The sequence below is a fragment of the Oryza glaberrima genome, chromosome 3 (assembly GCF_000147395.1).
Source record: "Oryza glaberrima chromosome 3, OglaRS2, whole genome shotgun sequence".
NCBI lineage: Eukaryota > Viridiplantae > Streptophyta > Magnoliopsida > Poales > Poaceae > Oryza > Oryza glaberrima.
This window is the reverse complement of record NC_068328.1, coordinates 2,455,064-2,473,970: the sequence shown is the minus strand read 5'-3', so window position 1 is coordinate 2,473,970 and position 18,907 is coordinate 2,455,064. Positions and strand designations below refer to the sequence as shown.

Genomic DNA, 18,907 nt, shown 5'->3' with positions numbered 1-18,907 from the left:
TATACTCGTACTGTTGCATACACATCGCCACATCGTGATCGGTGGCCGCTGTGCCGGTACCGTATGTAGCACTACTACGTGAGAAAGTGACTTGTTCATCTGGAAGAAAATTTGTGACGGATAATGGTTTCTGAAGTACCCACTGTTTTGTTCATTATTCCTCGGTGAAAGTCCAAACTTTCACTATCTGAGTGAAAGGTGGAGGTACCGTTGAATTTTCGAGTTGGGAGTTTGAATATTTGGTTTTTGAAATGTGAAACTTTGAAGCAAATAGGGACATAGTATCACCTAAGGAGCATACGAGAATCACATACTCCATTCACAAGGAAAAGGGGGTTTAGTTAAAAACCCACCATCTCCGGTTTTTAGCTAAATCAGATTATCAGACTACCTAGAAAGCTTAAGCGCACTCTAACAGAGTTTTCTTGTACTAGTTCAACCAAAAATTATGTTGAGATTTACAACCAAATGTGCCTCGGTGCAAGATAGCAAGATGAATTGCACCTACTACAACAATAATGTAGATAAGCTATACTCATTGAGAATAACTCATCAGTCATCAATCAAAAGTCATTGGGCCATGATGAGCAAAATTACATTTTTCATTTCAACTTTTGTACATCATCTCCGAAGAGCTAATACAAATTACAAACCTATTGCCTACAATGCAACATTAGACTATATCCACCGACAATCTATATTCCCTAGCTTACGTTGCACAAATGATCATGTGATGTCGCTTCACCAGATCTCAGATCAGATGTCATGCTTGTTTAATCAATCTCAGCATGCACGTAATCTACAAATACAAAATTCTTCTGGAGCGTATAAAATGCGTACGCTACAGCGGCACTAACCAAAGCAGCAGCGGCAAGCAATAATCTGAACTGAACATCCGCAGGAATCCCAGCAGTTGCACAGAACGCCACTGTCGCTCCCATGAAGACCTTTTGCAGAGTCTGGAAGGCGTTGTATGCCCCTTTGCAAGATGAGCATTTCAGTGTGTGCTGCTCATATCTATCTAGCATCTGCATAGGTAATTTGCAACTCGGTCAACATATAGTCAAATATAAGGATACAAGGATTGAAGAATACATAGAAACGCAAGCATAAATGAACATGTTTTTCATAGGAAGTATAAGTTGAAATTTACAAGGAACTGCTGTGGTTGAATCTTCAAATATGTGGAACTGCTGTGGTTAAATCCTCAAATGTCAGGTACTATGAGTACTTCAAAGCTATCATACCTCCATAGATATTTTAAAGTACATTACTGAGCTTCACAGCTAAAGGCGCCAGTAAGTATGACAATTAAAATATAGCACAGAAACAAAAAAAAAATCGTGCCAATAATGAGCAACATAAAACCTTTGTTTTGTGTCCAAAAGAATATATCAAGGTTCATGGAAGGAGTAGTGTGCAAAAATACTTCATGGAAATCAATTATCTGTGCCCATAATGAACAACATCAAACCTTTTGTTTTGTGTCCAAAAAAAAAAAAACCAAAGTTCATGCAAGGAGGATAGTGTCAAATACTTTATGGAATCAGCGCGTAAAAAGTTCTTGTGAGCAAGGTAGTAAAACATAACTAAATTCCTTAAACCATCTAAAGACTAGCTTCAAAATAAAACTGCATAAATGCTCTCACATAACTAGATCCCAGAAATTTTTACCTCACGCTTTGAAAGGACAGTGGAAGGCAACACTTCTTGGCTAGGATTTCCAAACCAGTCAGGTTGGCTGTTACCAAATTTCCTTAGCCATGCCCGGAATGCCAAAACAAAACGGTCAGCCTGCGTGGGTGTAAACGTGATCTTTGTGTACTGCTGATTAATATCTGCAGAAGACTCCTTCGATGCAGACAAGAAAATCTTCTCTTGCCCTTGCAGAACTATCATATCACCATCATAGACCAAATTTGAAGTCCAATGCTCATACCATCGAGGGACAAGCTGCATCACATACACAAAGAAGCAAATGTATAAGAACAGGGGATTCAGGGTTTTACTTTATACTTTCGGATATAATGAGAGCATAAAATTCACTCTAATTTTTAATAGAGCGGGGATCTTTACTGCTGTTTTCCTAAAAAGGGCACTAACAAGTAGATTGAAAAGGAGGTAAATAGAGAGAGCTACAAAAATTGCAGATACCTGCCACCATGCTTTTCCTGGCATGCTAAACTGGAAAAAGTTCCGAGCACTACAAACTATAGAACGAGTCTTCCCTGGGGCCATTGGAATGTTGAAAGAGCAAATCCATATGACCCATTTCTGATCTCCAAAAATGGGTAACTTTGTGTCTATCTCAATTCTACAAAAAACGAAATACTAAAAGATCAGAATCATAAGTGGAGTTACTGGATGTGAAACTGATATATGAGCTAATTCACATCAAAAGGCAAATGCAATGAAATGGGAAAAGGCATGATTAGAGTGTTTTGCTGAACATACTTGTTCAGTGCATAGCAAGGGGCCACAAAAGTTGCACTGATGCGAGGGTTTCCAGAATTTGACCCTGAATATCCCCATGCACCACTTGATTCCATCTTGAATGGCAAAGGCCTGGCTCGATCTCTTCGACCAGTGACCTGTGAGAGGAGTTAAATTTTGAGGCAAGGATAATGCTGCCTAGTTAACCAATTTCTTTGGCCATGGGAATCGTACTTTTGTTCCATGAATAATGAAGGGAAGACAAATGGTCTAAGTTGTGGATTTACTGAAAGTGCATCTTAGATAATGAATCATACCTCTAGTCCATGTACCATGAATCCATAACAGACCGTTAATACAGTAGCCTCGATTAAGTAAGTATTATTCAATTTTAGCACTAGCCAGTAGCTTAAGTAAAGAGACTGAACGATGCTGCAGCTACGTTTTCATATCAAAGCAACAGGCAGTTCAAAACAAAACATTGGCAATCATAGTCCACCAGAAGCCACTGTTAAGAGATTCAACCAAAAATAGAACTACTAAAACCAAATTGAGGTATGATGTGCAAGTACGGTACACAACAAACCATCCTCATATCTCAAATGTGCAATATCCAGGACTAGCATTGCGTGCCAGTACATTAAAGTAACTGATCATTCTCAAATAAAAAATGTAGCATTACCTTGTGGTGAGCAAATTCTATATGCGACGGATCAGAGACGTTCTCCATCAATGTATCATAGCCATAGTACAGATCCCTCTGGATGGTCACCGTGGAGAACGCAGGATCCTCAAACTCCTTCGGTAACCTGGAATCAAAAACAGGATCAAACCTCGTCACCGACGACCTTAACCAAACTCAATCAATAAACCACTAATCCAGAATATACACGCACATCGGAGGCTTGGTAGCCGTGGCCTTCTCCCACCCATTCTCGTCGGGCCACACGAAGAGCAGCCCTTGCGAGACGAGGGTGGGGAACTTGATCGCGCACGCCTTCGGCGACCTCACAGCCTTGGCCTCCGGCCCCTCGGGCGCCGCCTGCGGGATCCGGGTGCACGCGCCGGAGCCATCGAATGACCAGCCGTGGTATGAGCACTGCAAGCACCCCGTCTCATCGATCCGCCCCTCCTACGAACACACAGACATCCAGATCATCGCCGTGAATTCAATCGGATCAAAATTGGCGCAAAAGAGGAAGAGATTGGAAGGGCGCGTGGCGATACTCATACCGAGAGGGGCGCGAGGCGATGGGGGCAACGGTCGTCGAGGGCGACCCACTCGCCGGATTTTGGGTCCTTCCAGATGACGAGGTCGCGGTTGAGGAGCTGGAACGGGGTGGGCACGCTGGGGTCGAGGTCCTCGACGAGGGACACGGGGTACCAGTGGTCCCTCCACACGAACTTCTCGTCGGCCGACGACGTGCTCGGCTCGGTCTCCCCGGGCGCCTGGTCCGCCTCCCCGGGGACGGACGGCGGCGCCGCCACGCGGAGCCGTGTGTCGGCGCGGGCGCGGCGGAGGCGCAGGCGACCGGAAGCCGAGAGCGCCGGGAGCGAGGGGACCCGGCGGCTCGCCGGCAGCGGCCTCGGGGAGAGGAGAAGAGATGCGGTCGGAGCCATCACGGGCATTTTCGTCGACTCGCTTGGGAAGCCTCGGAGATCTGAGGTTTCTGTGTGGTTTTGAAGATTTTTGGCGTGCCGGTTTTTATAGCTCGCACCTGGTGTGGTGAGTGGTGACTGAGGTAGGCGAGGAGACCAGTGTTCTTCCAGAAGAACAGAGTAGTAGCACGATGGAGGAGGAGGAAGGCGAGAGCTAACTGGCACTGGTAAAATCGCCTGTTTCTGGCACGAAAACCAGCAGCCGGAAGGGGGATTCGAATTTTCTCGTGCGGAGAGGTGAGAAACTGAAGAAGAGAGTAGGAAACGGAGGTGGAGGAGGAGTCCGTGGTTGCGTGACGGCACGGCGGAGGAGGCGGGGGACAAGTGTGCAGCAGGAGCACGCATGGCGTTTTGCGGGGTGTCGTGTGGTGGAGCTTCGGCTACGCAGCGGCGGCCAACTTCCCTGGGTATACTCACTCGTGAGAATGACACGAACCCAACCGGCTTGTGGGAGCCGGTCCGCCCATTGGATTCTGGGTTCACTTCGGCAGTTCGGCGCCGTGGACATGAACAGGCAGTGTACGGAACTTTGACCGCCCGCGCCCCATCAGTGCACTTTGTGATCCAGAACCGTTTGATACTACTATGGCATTTATTTATGAGTAAATTGCATGTTGGGCCTCATATTTTTACCATGGTTACAAGTTGCACCGGAGGTAAGCACACATTTTCACTTTGGACCATCTATCTTCCCCAATTGTTTCCACTCGAACCCGTTCTTCCTCCAGCAGTCCAGTTGATCCATCCCACCTATCACCTTGCTTAACCTCGTCCTCTGCCCATCGTCGTGCTCAACCTTTGGCCTCCCACTGCGATGCGCTACTTAAGCTCGAGGTTAACAGATGCCATGAAGCCTCACCTTGCAATCTTGCAGTCCATTGTTGTCATATGCTAGCCACAAGATGGTAGAAGCACAAAACAATAATCATCATAAGGCTGCAATCCACCTGCCCAATCTAAATGTCCTCGAACATGTAGAGCTTGGAGTGTGACCAACTGACCATGGGCTTGCTGACTTGGTGAAGGAATACTACTAGACCCCCCCCCCCCCCCCCCCCCCCTCTGCAATCTCCACAAAATCCTCCTCGCCGCCGGCGCCGATCGGTAAATCTTCACCAAGCCAAAGCCAAGCCATTCCCTGCAGATAGCTCGACAGCAATGGGGGCAATTTTTCTTTCTTTTTTTCGTTCCCTCCTGAGCTTTAGTGCAAACCTAGATGGGGAGATTGAGATCCATCACAAGTGTGTGGCTTTGATGCTAACTCTGAGAGAGCTTTGGCATTAGTGCAGCGCTGACTTTAGATAGCTAGCTACCTGACCTGTTACTGGTCAGAGAAGAGAGGAAATAGAGAGATAAAAGAGGGAGCCAGAGGTAGAAGAACTAGGACCAAGATGAATCATTTGGTAAATATAACTGGTCCAATATGAAAATGTTGCTTTACCCCTGGTGCAGGCTGCAACAATGGTAATAAAAGGAGGTCTCATATGCAATTTATTTTTTTTTTTTTTGCAATGAAGCATAATTGAATTTTTACATCCTTTTTATCAGCTTCAGAGGCAATGATGTCAAGTCTATACCCTTAAATTTAAAGATGTATTTTTTTATTAAAGTATCTTATATCTAGAATAAATTTCATAAAACTACATTTACTTTTATCAATCTATCATAAAACTGTATATTTAAAAAACATGTATCATAAAACTACCGATTTAACACCATATCTTCCATAAAACTAAAGATTTGAGGTATCATATCAGAAACATCTGTTTTATCACAAAACTACGACTTTTATAACCCCAATATGCTATAGATAAGAACTTAAAAATCTAGTTATCAAAGATAACTTCACTGCTAAATCTGTAGTTTCATAATATAATATTTTAAATATATAGTTCTATAATAAATTTGATGCTAAATTTGTAGTTTTGTAATACGCATCTTTAAATGTGTAGTTTTGTGATAGTTTGGTAAAAGTATTTGTAGTTTTTGTGAAATTTACTCTTATATCTATCAGTAGTTTAGGGTTGATCTTCCATGTTATTAGAGTTATGTTTGGTTAGGGTTTGCTTATTGCATGTCTTTGTTGGTGATCATTTCGTTTGTGGGATCCTTGATTTTCGGTTAGCAGTACCGTCTTTAGGGTCAGCTGGTCAGGTTCGTTGATTTGTTGGGCGATATCGGTTTATTGATTTGTAAGAGGAACAAAGATGGTGGCTGGTACTTATTCATTACCTTTTGTGCATTTTTTTTAATAATGAAAATAATAATATCTCCGGCTTCTGTCCATGGGCACACAACCAACCTTTTGTGCATAATAGAGTTGATCATAATTATGGATGTGCTTGTTTGCTCATGTCTTGCAGCATTTTAAGATGTAGAGAATTTTTTTTCTTTGTCGATAGATCTTTTGTTGTAATGGTTATCATATGGTTGTAAATTATTGTCTTGTTTAATAACGTTATCAGTCTTGTCTCGCAAAGAAAATCATGGCTAGTGAATTAAATAAAATAACAATGCATTTCTTATTACACGCGTGTGAGAGGTTAAGCAAGTTCCTCTTATTTCTTGATCAAGGACTCAAGTTGTATTTGATTTGTCACGTCTCTAATATGATATCCTGCGCATAGAGTTCTCTTCCAGATATGTATGAATTTATTTGATTTTTTAGTTCAAATGGATTCCGTAGTGAAAACCGGATAAATCATAGCATTCCTAGTTGAACTGAAAGTGATCCATTTCTCATACCACACATTGTTGTAGTAGCCTTTTGCTGTTGCGACTGCTTTTGTTGATTACACGATGTCGAAATCAAGGCATGCAACACGTGGTGTCCCCTTGAACTAAAATCAGGAGAGGGCAGCTCGATGAGAAAATTTCAGGTCCCATCACCAGCAACTGTACCACAATTGACACTGCCACTCACACCCCCCAATTTCCTTGGCCACATCCCAAAGAGATATTTTTGGCAAAGCTAATCTTCAATTCTGGCAGCAAAGCGCTCCAATGCTAACACGCAAATATCCAGCTCAAAAATCCTTTTGCCCCACCAGTCCATTAGTGCAGCTCAAGAATCCTCTTGCACTATCACATATGCTTGCACTGGATGAATTCCAAAGAAATTTCATCAAAAGTTTTAGGCTCCACTTGCATCAAAGAAAATTCTGCTTCTGATGTTTCCTATTTCACTCTGCATTTTCGCCATTCAGAGTTTCAGACGTTTCCAAACACACCAGGCTGCACCAACTTCTATTTTTCAGCCTGCCATGCCATGTTGGATCAGTAGTAGTAGACGACATGGATGGGCTGGAAGTCTGGAATGACACCGAACACTGATAATCAGTGTTGCTTCAAAATGTTGATATCTTGATCACACCTTAATTAGTGAGACAATGCAGGACACGCACCAATCACCATCAAGGTTTGTTGTAAACCACACAAAGTTTAAAAATGCAATAAGTCCATTCACCAGTCGTTATGCCTCTACTGATCATTGCACTTTATACCCAGAATGCTGGACAAAAGAAAGAAATGCTAAGCATGACCACAATCAGAATGTCACATGTAGTAGTAAGTTGTAACAGTTTAACAACAGTACCAGCATCACATATAATAGCTTAGCAATGAAAAGTATCCAAGATAACACAGACGTTTACATGCCAGTTCCTACTCGGGCATTCTCACGAACACAAGGTGGACACCACCACCATCACTAAGATTTCCAACTAACAAACGAAAGTAAATTAGCAGTATCGCGAACCCCCTTTAAGAGATGTAAAGGGGCTAGGGTTTCGCACATTTCAACCCCGGGTCGCCGCCATCGCCGCGTGGAGGGGGCAGTCACTTGGGCAGCATCTGCGCCGCTGCAGCCGCGGCCGCCTCCTGCTGCTGCTGGAAGTTGAGCGGGCGGCGGAACAGCATGATGTGCGGCTCCGGCCGGTGGATCGCGTAGTGCACCCACCCGCGGCTCTGCTGCACTCCGATCGCGCGCCACTCGTTCTGCAAATAAACCCCATCGGAAAAACCCCCATTCCCCAATCAGACAATCAACGAATCGATCCAACCAGGAACGCGATTCTACACGAATGTATTTGGAGATCTTGAAGGTTACCTCGGAGAGAAGGCGATTCTTGGGGAGGAGCTTGGCGACCTCCGGCGGAAGGACGACGTGCCTGCGCCGCGCCGGCCAAAAGGATCAGGAACTAGGGTTTTGCAACGGAGATAGCGAGAAGATTCAAGAAGAGGGGATTCTCATCTACCTGTACTCGTAGGTGTCGTCGAAGTACTTCTCGGAGTACTGGATCTGGCCCATCTCAACCCCAACTCCTCGATCAACTCCTCTACAAGAAAAATCCCCAAAATCACTCAGAAAAAGCCCCAACCAAACAACCAAAATCCCAAATCACGCAGCAATCCGGAAGAAACGGGATGTACGAGAAACCCAGTGGAGGAAAACGCGAGGAATCGAACGGATTTGTGGGGGGAGACGCGTACCCCGAAAGAAACTTGGAGCGGCGCGGCGGCGAGCGGGGAGGATGCGGATGGTGTGAAGCAGCGGCCGAAAAGGGAGGAGGAGCGGACGGGGTGGCCGGTGGGGAGCGTAGCGCATCTATTTAAAACCGAGCCGGATCGGCGCGGCCGTTGGATCAGACATGGACGGTCTGGATCCCGCGCGGCGGATAGGGCAAGGAGTCGTTGCCGATCGCCAGCGGAATAATCGGCGGCGTGGCGTGGGCTGGATTTGCGTTTGGAATCGGAACGTTGAGGGGAGGGAGGTTTTGAATTTTGAAATCGCCACTACGGTGTACGGAGTTCAAAAGGAATGAAGAAAAATCGCGGGGTTAATGGGATCTTCCTGCCTCCTCGAGTGAGAATCTCCGTTGGCCGCTGTCAATTTTTATTGCCAGGAACAAGTCTTGTCGGTCCATTTTCGCTTTGTTCAATTTACTATTTATTTTTGAGATTTGAATTCAAACTAGATACTAGTACTCCAGTTTTCCTTTACAACGGACCAATACATTTTGCTTTTTAAACGGGCAATTTCTGGATTCTATTGTGGCAGGGAGGAGGGAAAGAGCGAGCCTACACAGGCTTACGGCGAGGGTGATGGGCTGACGGTCTGAAATTTATTGGGCTTGTCCGACCGGTGCAGACGAGGTCAGAGGACGAAGCATTATGGCCCAACCCACTTCGAAAGCCTTAACAAATGTGGCAAACCACCGAGGCCGATGCGTAAGCGAAACTGCTAATGCGCGACTAGCCGCACGCACGTCCTCCCGCGCGGCGAGGAACGTGGCGCGCGCGGAGAGGGCCGCGGCGGCAGCGCGTGCACAGGGTGGGGCCCGCGCGGTTTTTTTTTCCTTTTTTTTAAGTAAATTACATTGGTGGTACACAAACTTTATAGGTGAGTGCAATTTAGCATATAAACTTGTAAAATGCTCGTTTCAGTACACGAACTTGTCTAGTTCGTACGAACGATGACCAAAATAACTTGGCAATGTCAATTTTATGAAGTTGATGTTGATTAGGATGCGACGTGTATACCTGTAGCGAGTATGTATAAGACATGCAATATTTATAAATTTAGTCTCTACTTCCTTTATCATTGAAATGATGAATTTTATATGTTTCTAACCCTTATATCATTGCTCGATATTTTTAATCTTTTTCTACTATCACTAAATCCTATTCTATATTTTATTAAATAGATGTAAGTCTAGTGGCAACCTTCTCATATACATACATACATACATACATACATACATACATACATACATACATACATATATATATATATATATATATATATATATATATATATATATATATATATGTTTACATAGCATCCTAATCAGCCCCTAAATCAATAGGATTAGTCATATAGTGTCCTTTTTACTTCCCCGCACGCACCACACAATTTCATGCACCAAAACAAGCATTTTACAAGTTTGTGCACTAGATTGCACCCACCTGACAAGTTCGTGTACCGACGATCCAATTTACTCTTTTTTTTCCTGTTTCGTTTTTTCTTTCCGTTTTTGCGGTTTTCCTTTTAGGTTTCTTTTTTTGTTATTTCTTTTCATTTTTTTATTTTTTTAAACATATACGTATACAACTTTTTTATACGTTGTACAAAGTTTATATACATGTATACAAAGTTTGTATATGTATATATAAAAACTTTGTATACGCTGTATATAAAGTTTGCATACATATATACAAACTTTGTATGCGTATGTATATGAAGTTTGTATACTTGTATACGTATACACGTGATGTGTTTTTTGGTTTTTTCGATTTTTTAACATTTATGTATATAAAGTTTGCACAAATAGTACACAAAGTTTGTATACATCATAGTTTGTACACATCGTATACAAAGTTTATACACATCATATACAAAGTTTGTATATGTGTATATTTTTTATACAACAAAAATATATATTTGTTATAGTAGTAGTATAGTAGTACTAGTAGTAATAGTGTAGTAGTACTACTAGTAGTAATACTGGTAGTAAATACTCCCTCCATCTACTTTGATAGTCATATTTCATCTTGACACACAGACCAAGGATAAGTAATTCTACTTATCATCTATTTAAACATGCTAATAGTTATACCTCGTAAACAAGCTATTCATTAAAATTTACATTTTTCAATGCCCATGTAGCCAATCTTGTGTGGAAAAATAGAGAGTCATGTATTAAATCCGAGAAAATCATTAAGAGTATAGGTTGTTAGATTGAAATATGCCTATCTAAATTAAATTTTTTAAATTTGGAAATATAACTATTAAAATTAGATGTAGGGAGTAACTGGTTCTACTGTACAGTGTACTACTAGTAGCAGTAGTACTGGGGGCGTCGCGCGCCTGCCGTCAGTCGCGCGTTAGGCGTCCCCGTAAGTGCGTGGATGGACACGGAGACAGCAAGCCCAGGAAGTGTCATATGTGGGCCGTGCTGGAGTACTCATCTTCGATCTGAATGGGCCGTATCAAAGAGAGGAGACGTCAAAGTCTAAACGGCAAAATCATCAGTGCTCAATGTTTTCTCTAAAAATGGGAAAAAGAATCAAAGCTTGGTATTTGTAGCCCGGAATTTTTTTTAAAAAAAAATATGAAAAACGGCCACCCTTCCAATCCAGAAAAAAAATGTATTAGATGGAAAAGGTAGTCAAGTACTACTTGTCATCAGAAAAATGGCGAAGATCGGCAAGAAACCCGGTCTGAAGAAGCAGGTGGCAAAGAGATGGCATTTTGTGGTTTATGCCAAGGATACTTTTGTTTTCATTTAAGAACAGGTACAAAAATATTCATTGCTTATTTATAAATTCTTATAGGGAAAAGGGCAATGCCTACTCCATTTTCTTTAATTGATGGCGACATATTTATGGACACAATGCTTAATTTAGTCTGGCTTAAAGTATAGGATAGTGCCACCTAACCAAATTGCCTTGAATTGTTATGTCTTAACTAAACAAGCTAAGTTCTCCAGCTCAGAAGCACATCCAAATATTTGACCAAGAGCACTAGCCAGCTCATAATTCGCGGAAATTGTCGCACATTCAAGTTTCTCCAAGGTATTTTAAATACACTTAATGATATACAAAAATATCTTTCCCTATCAGATCAAAGCTCGCGCGAACAAATTGATCCACGCAATTAATGAAATCCTCATCCAGCAAGGCAACGACTTAGATTAGATCCATCCACTTCATTTTATCACCAATTTGTGATTGGATCAGGTGATAACTAAGAAGTACTTTTCTCGCATACACATGTGCATTGCAATGCAAACAGTTCGATCGTATTGCAGAGATCATACAGTTCTCTCCAGGGGCAAGTCAAGCTAGGCCCCATCACATGCAAGGCGAAGCCAGAGTTTACCGGTAATGACAACATGATCTTATCTTAATATGTACTGAGTAGGAGTAAACTCTACTACCTTCGTCCTATATTACCGATCGTTTTGACTTTTTTTAATATTTGATTATTCGTTTTATTTAAAATATTTTAGAATTATTATTTAGTTTAACTATGACTTGTTTTATTATCAAAAGTAGTATGATTTATCTTTTTTAATATTTGCACTAATTTTTTAAATAAAACGAATAGTCAAACGTTGCAAATAAATAGTCAAAGCGATAAGTAACGTGGGACGGAGGTAGTAATTAGGAAGAATTGGATCAGATCTCGAGCACGTATTAGTTCCAAAATTCCAAACTACATGTGCTAAAATTACATCAAGTCATCCGTGCATCCCTCTCCTATTGTGGATAAATATCTCGTGATCAATCGATCGATCTCTTCTCGTAGTAACATGTTGATGCATGCATGTGACTGGGTTGCAAACGGCAAGAACACGGAGGCAGATAGTAAGAAATTAAAGAACAAAAGGTTTTGCAAATGGTGGAGTCAGCTGCTGTATGAAAAACAAATCATGTGGATAGGGTGAGCCCTCCTCTTAATATAATCACGCGGATAATAGTTGTGTAATTAGAGGTTCTCCTAATCCTGGAGGTTAGTGTGGACTAATTGGTTCTCCGGCGCATGTATCACGTCGTAGTGAGTGTGAGTGGACTCTTCGAGAACCCGAGGGGCAGGACGGTAATTTCAGCCGTAGCTGTCACCCAATTATTGGCTTGGGGGGGGGGGGGGGGGGGTGCTCTCGTGCAGCACAGCATCTGACGTGGCGCGCCGAGCAACGAGCAGCTCTGAGTGGCTGACGTGTCACCATCGTACAAACCGACGTATGGAAGAGAAAAAAATATACGGATTTGCTAAAATGATGTCGCCATATTTTATAGCTGATTACACTCGAATTTCTAACCGTCAGATGTTGTTCAGTCCACTCAGGTCCTTAGCATCTCTCTGCTGTCATTACACGATTAATTAAAACTTAACATGTTTCATTAGTTTAAACTTTTGATGGTTCTACTCATATGTATCTGTATATAGTATATAAATATATGTAATCTACAATGCAAAACATAGACATTGTCTTGCACTTACATTGTAATTACATTCAATTTACATATATAATTTAGAGACTTACATATGTAATTTTGAAACTTACATTATAAATATACTAAAATTACATATGTAATTTAGGGACTTACAATATAAAAATATGATATAAAAATATGATGACTATTTTTTATGAAAATTATGGCGCCATAAATATAGCTACTCCAAAAAAATATATGGGCCGGATGATTGTTTTTGTCGAGGGTGATGACACTGTTCGAATTAAAATTTGCGTAGCCGCTCCTTCAGGAATTGTTAACTCCGGAGTGGAATCCAAATGGTCATGGATGGATGAATGTTGCTACTACTGCCAAGGGTTTGCATTTCAAGAAGAATAAAAGGAGAAATGGGTTAACCGTGCCCTCTTTCGACCGTCCAAGAATGACGTTAATACCATCTCGATGTTGCCACTTCAGGTAAAATAACAAGACTATGAGAGCGTGTGACATATAGAAATTTTACGGTACAATATACTACCAATATATACTGGCAGTATTTAGAAGGACTTATTAGGAATTTGATAGAAAATTTAAAATACACTTTAGTAATTTTGGGTTCAAATTGACTGTAATTGAGAGTACCTAGTCCTAGATCTTATCGTGCATTATGGTAGGAGCATCCTGAGCGCCATTTGATGACGAAACACGTGATGATAGCACAATTTGATGATAGAATAACGAAAAGAAGATAAAATTACCCTTTCAAATTTTATATTGTAATCTAATTAACTAAAAAAATTCAAATCAGTATACACCGTTAAATCATGTATACTTACAGTAGTATATTATACCTTAAAAGTTCTCGCGACATATCCTAACCCCTTGGATTTCTAGATGAATGTGTTACCCCTGATTTTTTCTTGAGGATAACCATCAAACTTTTGTGGTTAAATATTGAGAAAATAATTCTGACGAAGTCGCTAGAAGCATCACCCTGCACTTATCAATCACGGCAGAGACAAAAAAAAAAGAATAGTGGAGAACACGTTAATCCCTAAACGCTAGCCGTAGAAGCGACGGCCGTAATCAGCAATCAGTCTACCTCGCCGCCCCGGAGCAACGCAGCCAATCCCAGATCACTTCCCGCTGCCGGGACAAAAGAACCCATCAGCCAATCCCGAGGGATTTGTGGTGAGACGTCACGTCGCCCAGCCTCCGAATCCACACGGGCCACGAGGCCTGCCTCCCCCGCACACGTGGCTCGCTGACAGCTCCTCGGCCGGCGTGGCTGAGCTGGCAAGCCGCCCGCCCCCCGGTTGCTGTCGCCTCCCCCCTCACAATCCGAGCTTGATTACCAAGTGACGCTCGTGTGATCGTGTTGTTTAACGGCTTACTCCTCCAGTTTCATTTTAATAGACGTTTTAGACAATAACACGGTTTATAAAATATTTCTTTGACCTTATTTTTCTATTATAATATATATAACTAGCATGGTGGCCCACGCAGATTGCGCGGCTAGCATTATTATATTTTCTCTCATATAATAGCATATATGTTTTCTCATTATATTATTAAAATATATTACAATGACAACATAATTTTAAATTTTGCAATAACTTTTCAAAACTACTAATGTGTAATAACTACTCTAGTCTACTCTTCTAATATTCCTTATTTTTTAATTCTGAATTTCAGCTATTTCTAAATTGTATTTTTATATGGACTCTGCTTTTTCTTTTTTCCGATTAATGTGAGAATTTCTAGGCCATGAGAACGAACATAGAGTCTCATTTTTCTATTCCTTTAATTACATAATAGATAAATAAAAGCATGTTTACTTTTATTATATTGCATTGAAAGACAAATCTATATATGATGTTCTAATTCCTTTAAACTAAATATTTTTAAAGTTATTGATGGTCAAAGTTATAAAAGTTTGATCTCAATCTTGTCTAAAACGTCAATTAATATGGAACCGAAGGGAGTAATACCAAGCGATGATCGTGTTATCGTGTTGTTTAACGGAGCTCTGCGTGAGACTGACGACAAAATTTGTTACAGATATCCATATCTTGATTGTAAAAATTCAGTAGTGTTTGCTTCAACAACACTTTCTTTTCTAAGCTTCAGTTTTCTATTTTTGCTTTTTCTCCCTCCCCTAGCATAAGCCGGTCTGGCTGATTGCATCGTGTAACTTAAATTTTTTTTCTTCTAATATATTGACGTACAATCCTTTTACGCGTTCGTGAAAAAAAAAATGCTTCAACAACACTGCAACAGACCATACACGTCCTTAGCATGTTGCAAGGAAAACAAGCACAGATGATGCCGAGGACTGGACAACAAATCGTCGACTTTGATCACTGGTGCTAGCTTAATTTCGAGCTAAGCAGCCTGCCTGAATAAACATTCGGTAGTGCTACTCACGGTTCATCCCCAGTGTTTTATTACGTAGCTCCATTAGCTGTGACACAGAACAGGTCAAGTTTTAAATTTTTTTTTCCCATATTTTCATCTGAGAGCTTGTATTCAATTCTATCGTATCCTTATCCATCATGTCGTTCATTAATCCCCAAAACCAGCACCTACCAGCTTGCTATACGCACAAGTACCCGGCTAATTTTCCAAAATCACAAACCACACCCTACTGATCTCTAGAAACTTCACCGATAACCGTAATATGGCAAATCCGGAGGGGTGAGCACAGCCTCACACGATCACATTCGTGACTCACTCGAAAGAGAAAGCGAGAGAAACAAGAAAAGAAAGAAAAATATCCCCATGTGTTGCCAACTCGCCACCGGCCACACCCGGTGTCTCTCGTGCATGCGCTGCGCTGGGTGTATATATACCGGCCTCTCTCCCGTCCCGTCTCCGCACCACACAGGCAGCCACACACACACCACTCCATTTCTGAGCTCTTCTAGTTTGAGTGAGAGAGCAGCAGAAGGGAGTAGTGCAAGATGCCGATCCGCAACATCGCCGTGGGGAGCCACCAGGAGGTGTACCACCCGGGTGCACTCAAGGCGGCGTTGGCCGAGTTCATCTCCACCCTCATCTTCGTCTTCGCCGGCCAGGGCTCCGGCATGGCCTTCAGTAAGTCGCCGACCTTAATTTTAACCACCTTGTGTGTTGTCACTGCCACTGCAAATCCACTCCATATACTATGATGATACTACAAAGTCCAGGACTTAATTGTGGATTAGTTTAGCAACGCATGAATTAATCCCTCAAAATAACACAAGACATGTGGGGGAGAAAAAAGTTTGGGAAGATATACAAAACTTTTTTCTCTCCGTCCTTGCAGGAGTGAGAGAAACTAGACGCCGTGCTATGATAATTAAGTTGAAAGAAAATTTTCTTTTGAGAAAAAGTCAAAAGTTCGTGAAATAAAAAGTGGCATGGCTTTTAGGTTGCATGATTGGGCCCAAATGACCGGTTTGCCCTTACTGATTACGTGGACGAAGGGATCTCAGTAGTTCTGTTTCAGTCAGTGATGTGGCAGTCACAGACCATGTGCTTGTGCCAAGAACTAGAAGCAAAAAAAACTTTTCAGACAAAATAATATGGTTAATTAGAATTAGGAGCATAAATTGTTTCCAAACTCCATAGCTTAGCAATTGCTCAAACATATTATTTTACAACGAAATACTGAAGGTTAAAATAATATTTTTTTTCAGAGTAGCAAAATCCACTAGCTTAGTTAAGCAAAAGAGTAATACAATCAGTAACATGACCAAAAGAAGAACACAAACGAGAAATCATAAGCAAATCCACAAAATTAAATTACCATTTCGATCTCTGAATTCTTCTTACGTGTACCTAACTGTCATGCGCGTACGCAGGCAAGCTGACCGGCGGCGGAGCGACGACCCCCGCCGGGCTGATCGCGGCGGCGGTGGCCCACGCCTTCGCCCTGTTCGTGGCGGTGTCCGTCGGCGCCAACATCTCCGGCGGCCACGTGAACCCGGCCGTGACCTTCGGCGCCTTCGTCGGCGGCAACATCACCCTGTTCCGCGGCCTCCTCTACTGGATCGCCCAGCTCCTGGGCTCCACCGTGGCGTGCTTCCTCCTCCGCTTCTCCACCGGCGGGCTCGCCACCGGCACCTTCGGCCTGACCGGCGTCTCCGTGTGGGAGGCCCTGGTGCTGGAGATCGTCATGACCTTCGGCCTCGTCTACACCGTGTACGCCACCGCCGTTGACCCCAAGAAGGGCAGCCTCGGCACCATCGCCCCCATCGCCATCGGCTTCATCGTCGGCGCGAACATCCTCGTCGGCGGCGCGTTCGACGGCGCCTCCATGAACCCGGCCGTCTCCTTCGGCCCGGCCCTCGTCAGCTGGTCCTGGGAGTCCCAGTGGGTGTACTGGGTTGGCCCACTCATCGGCGGTGGCCTCGCCGGCGTCATCTACGAGGTCCTCTTCATCTCCCACACCCACGAGCAGCTCCCCACCACCGACTACTAAGCTCATCGCCGCCGCCGCCGCTTGTCCATGATCGCCTCGTCTCCGACTCCGATCCAACCGTTTAGTTTCTCGCATCAGTGCATCATCAAACCTGTTTCATTTGCTTGGATCAGTTGTACGTTGAACGTACTGTAAGTGTGGACCTTTGGGAACCCGTTGCTTTGCTTCTGTAAAACTGTGCATGCATTTGCCTGAGTTCCTTCGTTTTTTCCTAGTCAAATTCGATCGCTATTCGCAACCAGTACCGCACTACGTACGACTCGTTTGCTTGTTTGAAAAGTTTAAAATCTTCTCGAATCCAATCCGTGCGGTTAATTTCAAACCGACCCGAGGGCCCGTAGCTTGCAGAGTTGCATCATCCCAATAATGCGGCCGCGCGTGACGACGAATGGTATGGTACGCGCGCCACGTCGGAGTGGGGGAGCAGTGGAGATAAGGCCGCGCTGTGGCTGTCGGGGCCTGGACCGCGGCTCGCGCGATCGATCGATCGATCGGGACGGAGTCGAGACGCGCGCGCGCGCGCACCATGTGCATGCGCGGCGCGCGGCTCCGTTCCAAGGCGTCTCTCTCTCGCGCGCGCGATCCAACGGTGAGATGAGATGAGATGCGGTCGACGGCGCGTGTAAATGGGGTCGTGGTCCACGGTTCTCGCGTGGGTTGGGTGGGGTTGGTTTGGCATACTGTTTCTGATCCGATCTCATCGATGCAAAGTTGGCACAGATACTTGCCATGTCGATGCGTAATTTCGCAGCTACTCGTACGGTGTCATTCTACTTGTGGTCAGTCCTAGTTATTACAGTTGGTAATTGATGAACCAACAACTCTCTACTGTTGAGAGCAAATCACTCCAAGTCCAAGACCATGAGAAACTATTCAATAGTGTACGTAGCTATCACTCCCATCCCATCATGTTGAGTTTTTAGTTTTTGTCCACCGTGGAATGTACTGTACCTACTACTACCAACAAAGGCGCAGGGGCTGATGGAAGTCCAGGGGACTATGGGTTTGTTTGGTTTAATACCCTACCAAAATATTGGTAGTGCTAAAACCTAGGTAAGTTTTGGCACTACCAATTTTTTTGGTAGGGTAGAGTTATATTTGGTTGGAGACCAATTTAGAATAAGCTTTGAGTAGAGTATAGAAAATATCCTAGACATTGGCAATGCCAATGATTTGGCTTCAAACCAAAACCACGGTATACACTATTCAAACTATCGAAATATTGGTAGGGCACCGTTTTGGCACTGATCCAAAACGGCCCTATGCGTGTCGCTGGCAATGCGTCCAGAGGCCCCGTGCCTCTCCCTGCCAGCCTGACGCCCTGACGTCCGGCCCACCACTAACTCTTGAGACAGACGACGCCTACACATCACCGTCTCCTTCTCTTGT

General features: G+C 43.3%; 3 protein-coding genes across 3 annotated transcripts; 1 reads left to right on the top strand and 2 right to left on the bottom strand.

Moving 5' to 3' along the window:
* Positions 1-581: 581 nt before the first annotated feature.
* On the bottom strand, positions 582-4,486 carry LOC127767351 (pheophorbide a oxygenase, chloroplastic). Its single transcript, XM_052292664.1, has 7 exons — positions 3,667-4,486; positions 3,330-3,565; positions 3,116-3,242; positions 2,455-2,591; positions 2,155-2,314; positions 1,675-1,953; positions 582-1,028 (listed from the first exon to the last, which is right to left on the bottom strand). Exons 1-7 carry the CDS (start codon positions 4,435-4,437, stop codon positions 774-776), a joined length of 1,965 nt encoding a protein of 654 aa, XP_052148624.1. The 5' UTR covers positions 4,438-4,486; the 3' UTR covers positions 582-773.
* Positions 4,487-7,673: 3,187 nt separating this feature from the next.
* Positions 7,674-8,743, bottom strand: LOC127767362 (cyclin-dependent kinases regulatory subunit 1). Its single transcript, XM_052292677.1, has 4 exons — positions 8,584-8,743; positions 8,349-8,429; positions 8,201-8,261; positions 7,674-8,088 (listed from the first exon to the last, which is right to left on the bottom strand). Exons 2-4 carry the CDS (start codon positions 8,399-8,401, stop codon positions 7,930-7,932), a joined length of 273 nt encoding a protein of 90 aa, XP_052148637.1. The 5' UTR covers positions 8,402-8,429; positions 8,584-8,743; the 3' UTR covers positions 7,674-7,929.
* Positions 8,744-15,913: 7,170 nt separating this feature from the next.
* Positions 15,914-17,713, top strand: LOC127767357 (probable aquaporin TIP1-1). Its single transcript, XM_052292671.1, has 2 exons — positions 15,914-16,149; positions 16,899-17,713. The coding sequence occupies exons 1-2, from the start codon at positions 16,017-16,019 to the stop codon at positions 17,516-17,518; spliced, it is 753 nt and encodes a 250-aa protein (XP_052148631.1). The 5' UTR covers positions 15,914-16,016; the 3' UTR covers positions 17,519-17,713.
* Positions 17,714-18,907: the final 1,194 nt, after the last annotated feature.

Coding starts and splice junctions, on each gene's coding strand:
- LOC127767357 (XM_052292671.1), top strand. CDS start 16,017: ATGCCGATCCGCAACATCGCCGTGGGGAGCCACCAGGAGGTGTACCAC. Junction 16,150..16,898: donor GGGCTCCGGCATGGCCTTCA/GTAAGTCGCCGA, acceptor GCGCGTACGCAG/GCAAGCTGACCGGCGGCGGA.
- LOC127767362 (XM_052292677.1), bottom strand. CDS start 8,401: ATGGGCCAGATCCAGTACTCCGAGAAGTACTTCGACGACACCTACGAG. Junction 8,262..8,348: donor GACGACACCTACGAGTACAG/GTAGATGAGAAT, acceptor GGCGCGGCGCAG/GCACGTCGTCCTTCCGCCGG. Junction 8,089..8,200: donor AGAATCGCCTTCTCTCCGAG/GTAACCTTCAAG, acceptor GTTTATTTGCAG/AACGAGTGGCGCGCGATCGG.
- LOC127767351 (XM_052292664.1), bottom strand. CDS start 4,437: ATGCGTGCTCCTGCTGCACACTTGTCCCCCGCCTCCTCCGCCGTGCCG. Junction 3,566..3,666: donor ATCGCCTCGCGCCCCTCTCG/GTATGAGTATCG, acceptor GTGTGTTCGTAG/GAGGGGCGGATCGATGAGAC. Junction 1,954..2,154: donor CAGGAAAAGCATGGTGGCAG/GTATCTGCAATT, acceptor TATGTGATGCAG/CTTGTCCCTCGATGGTATGA.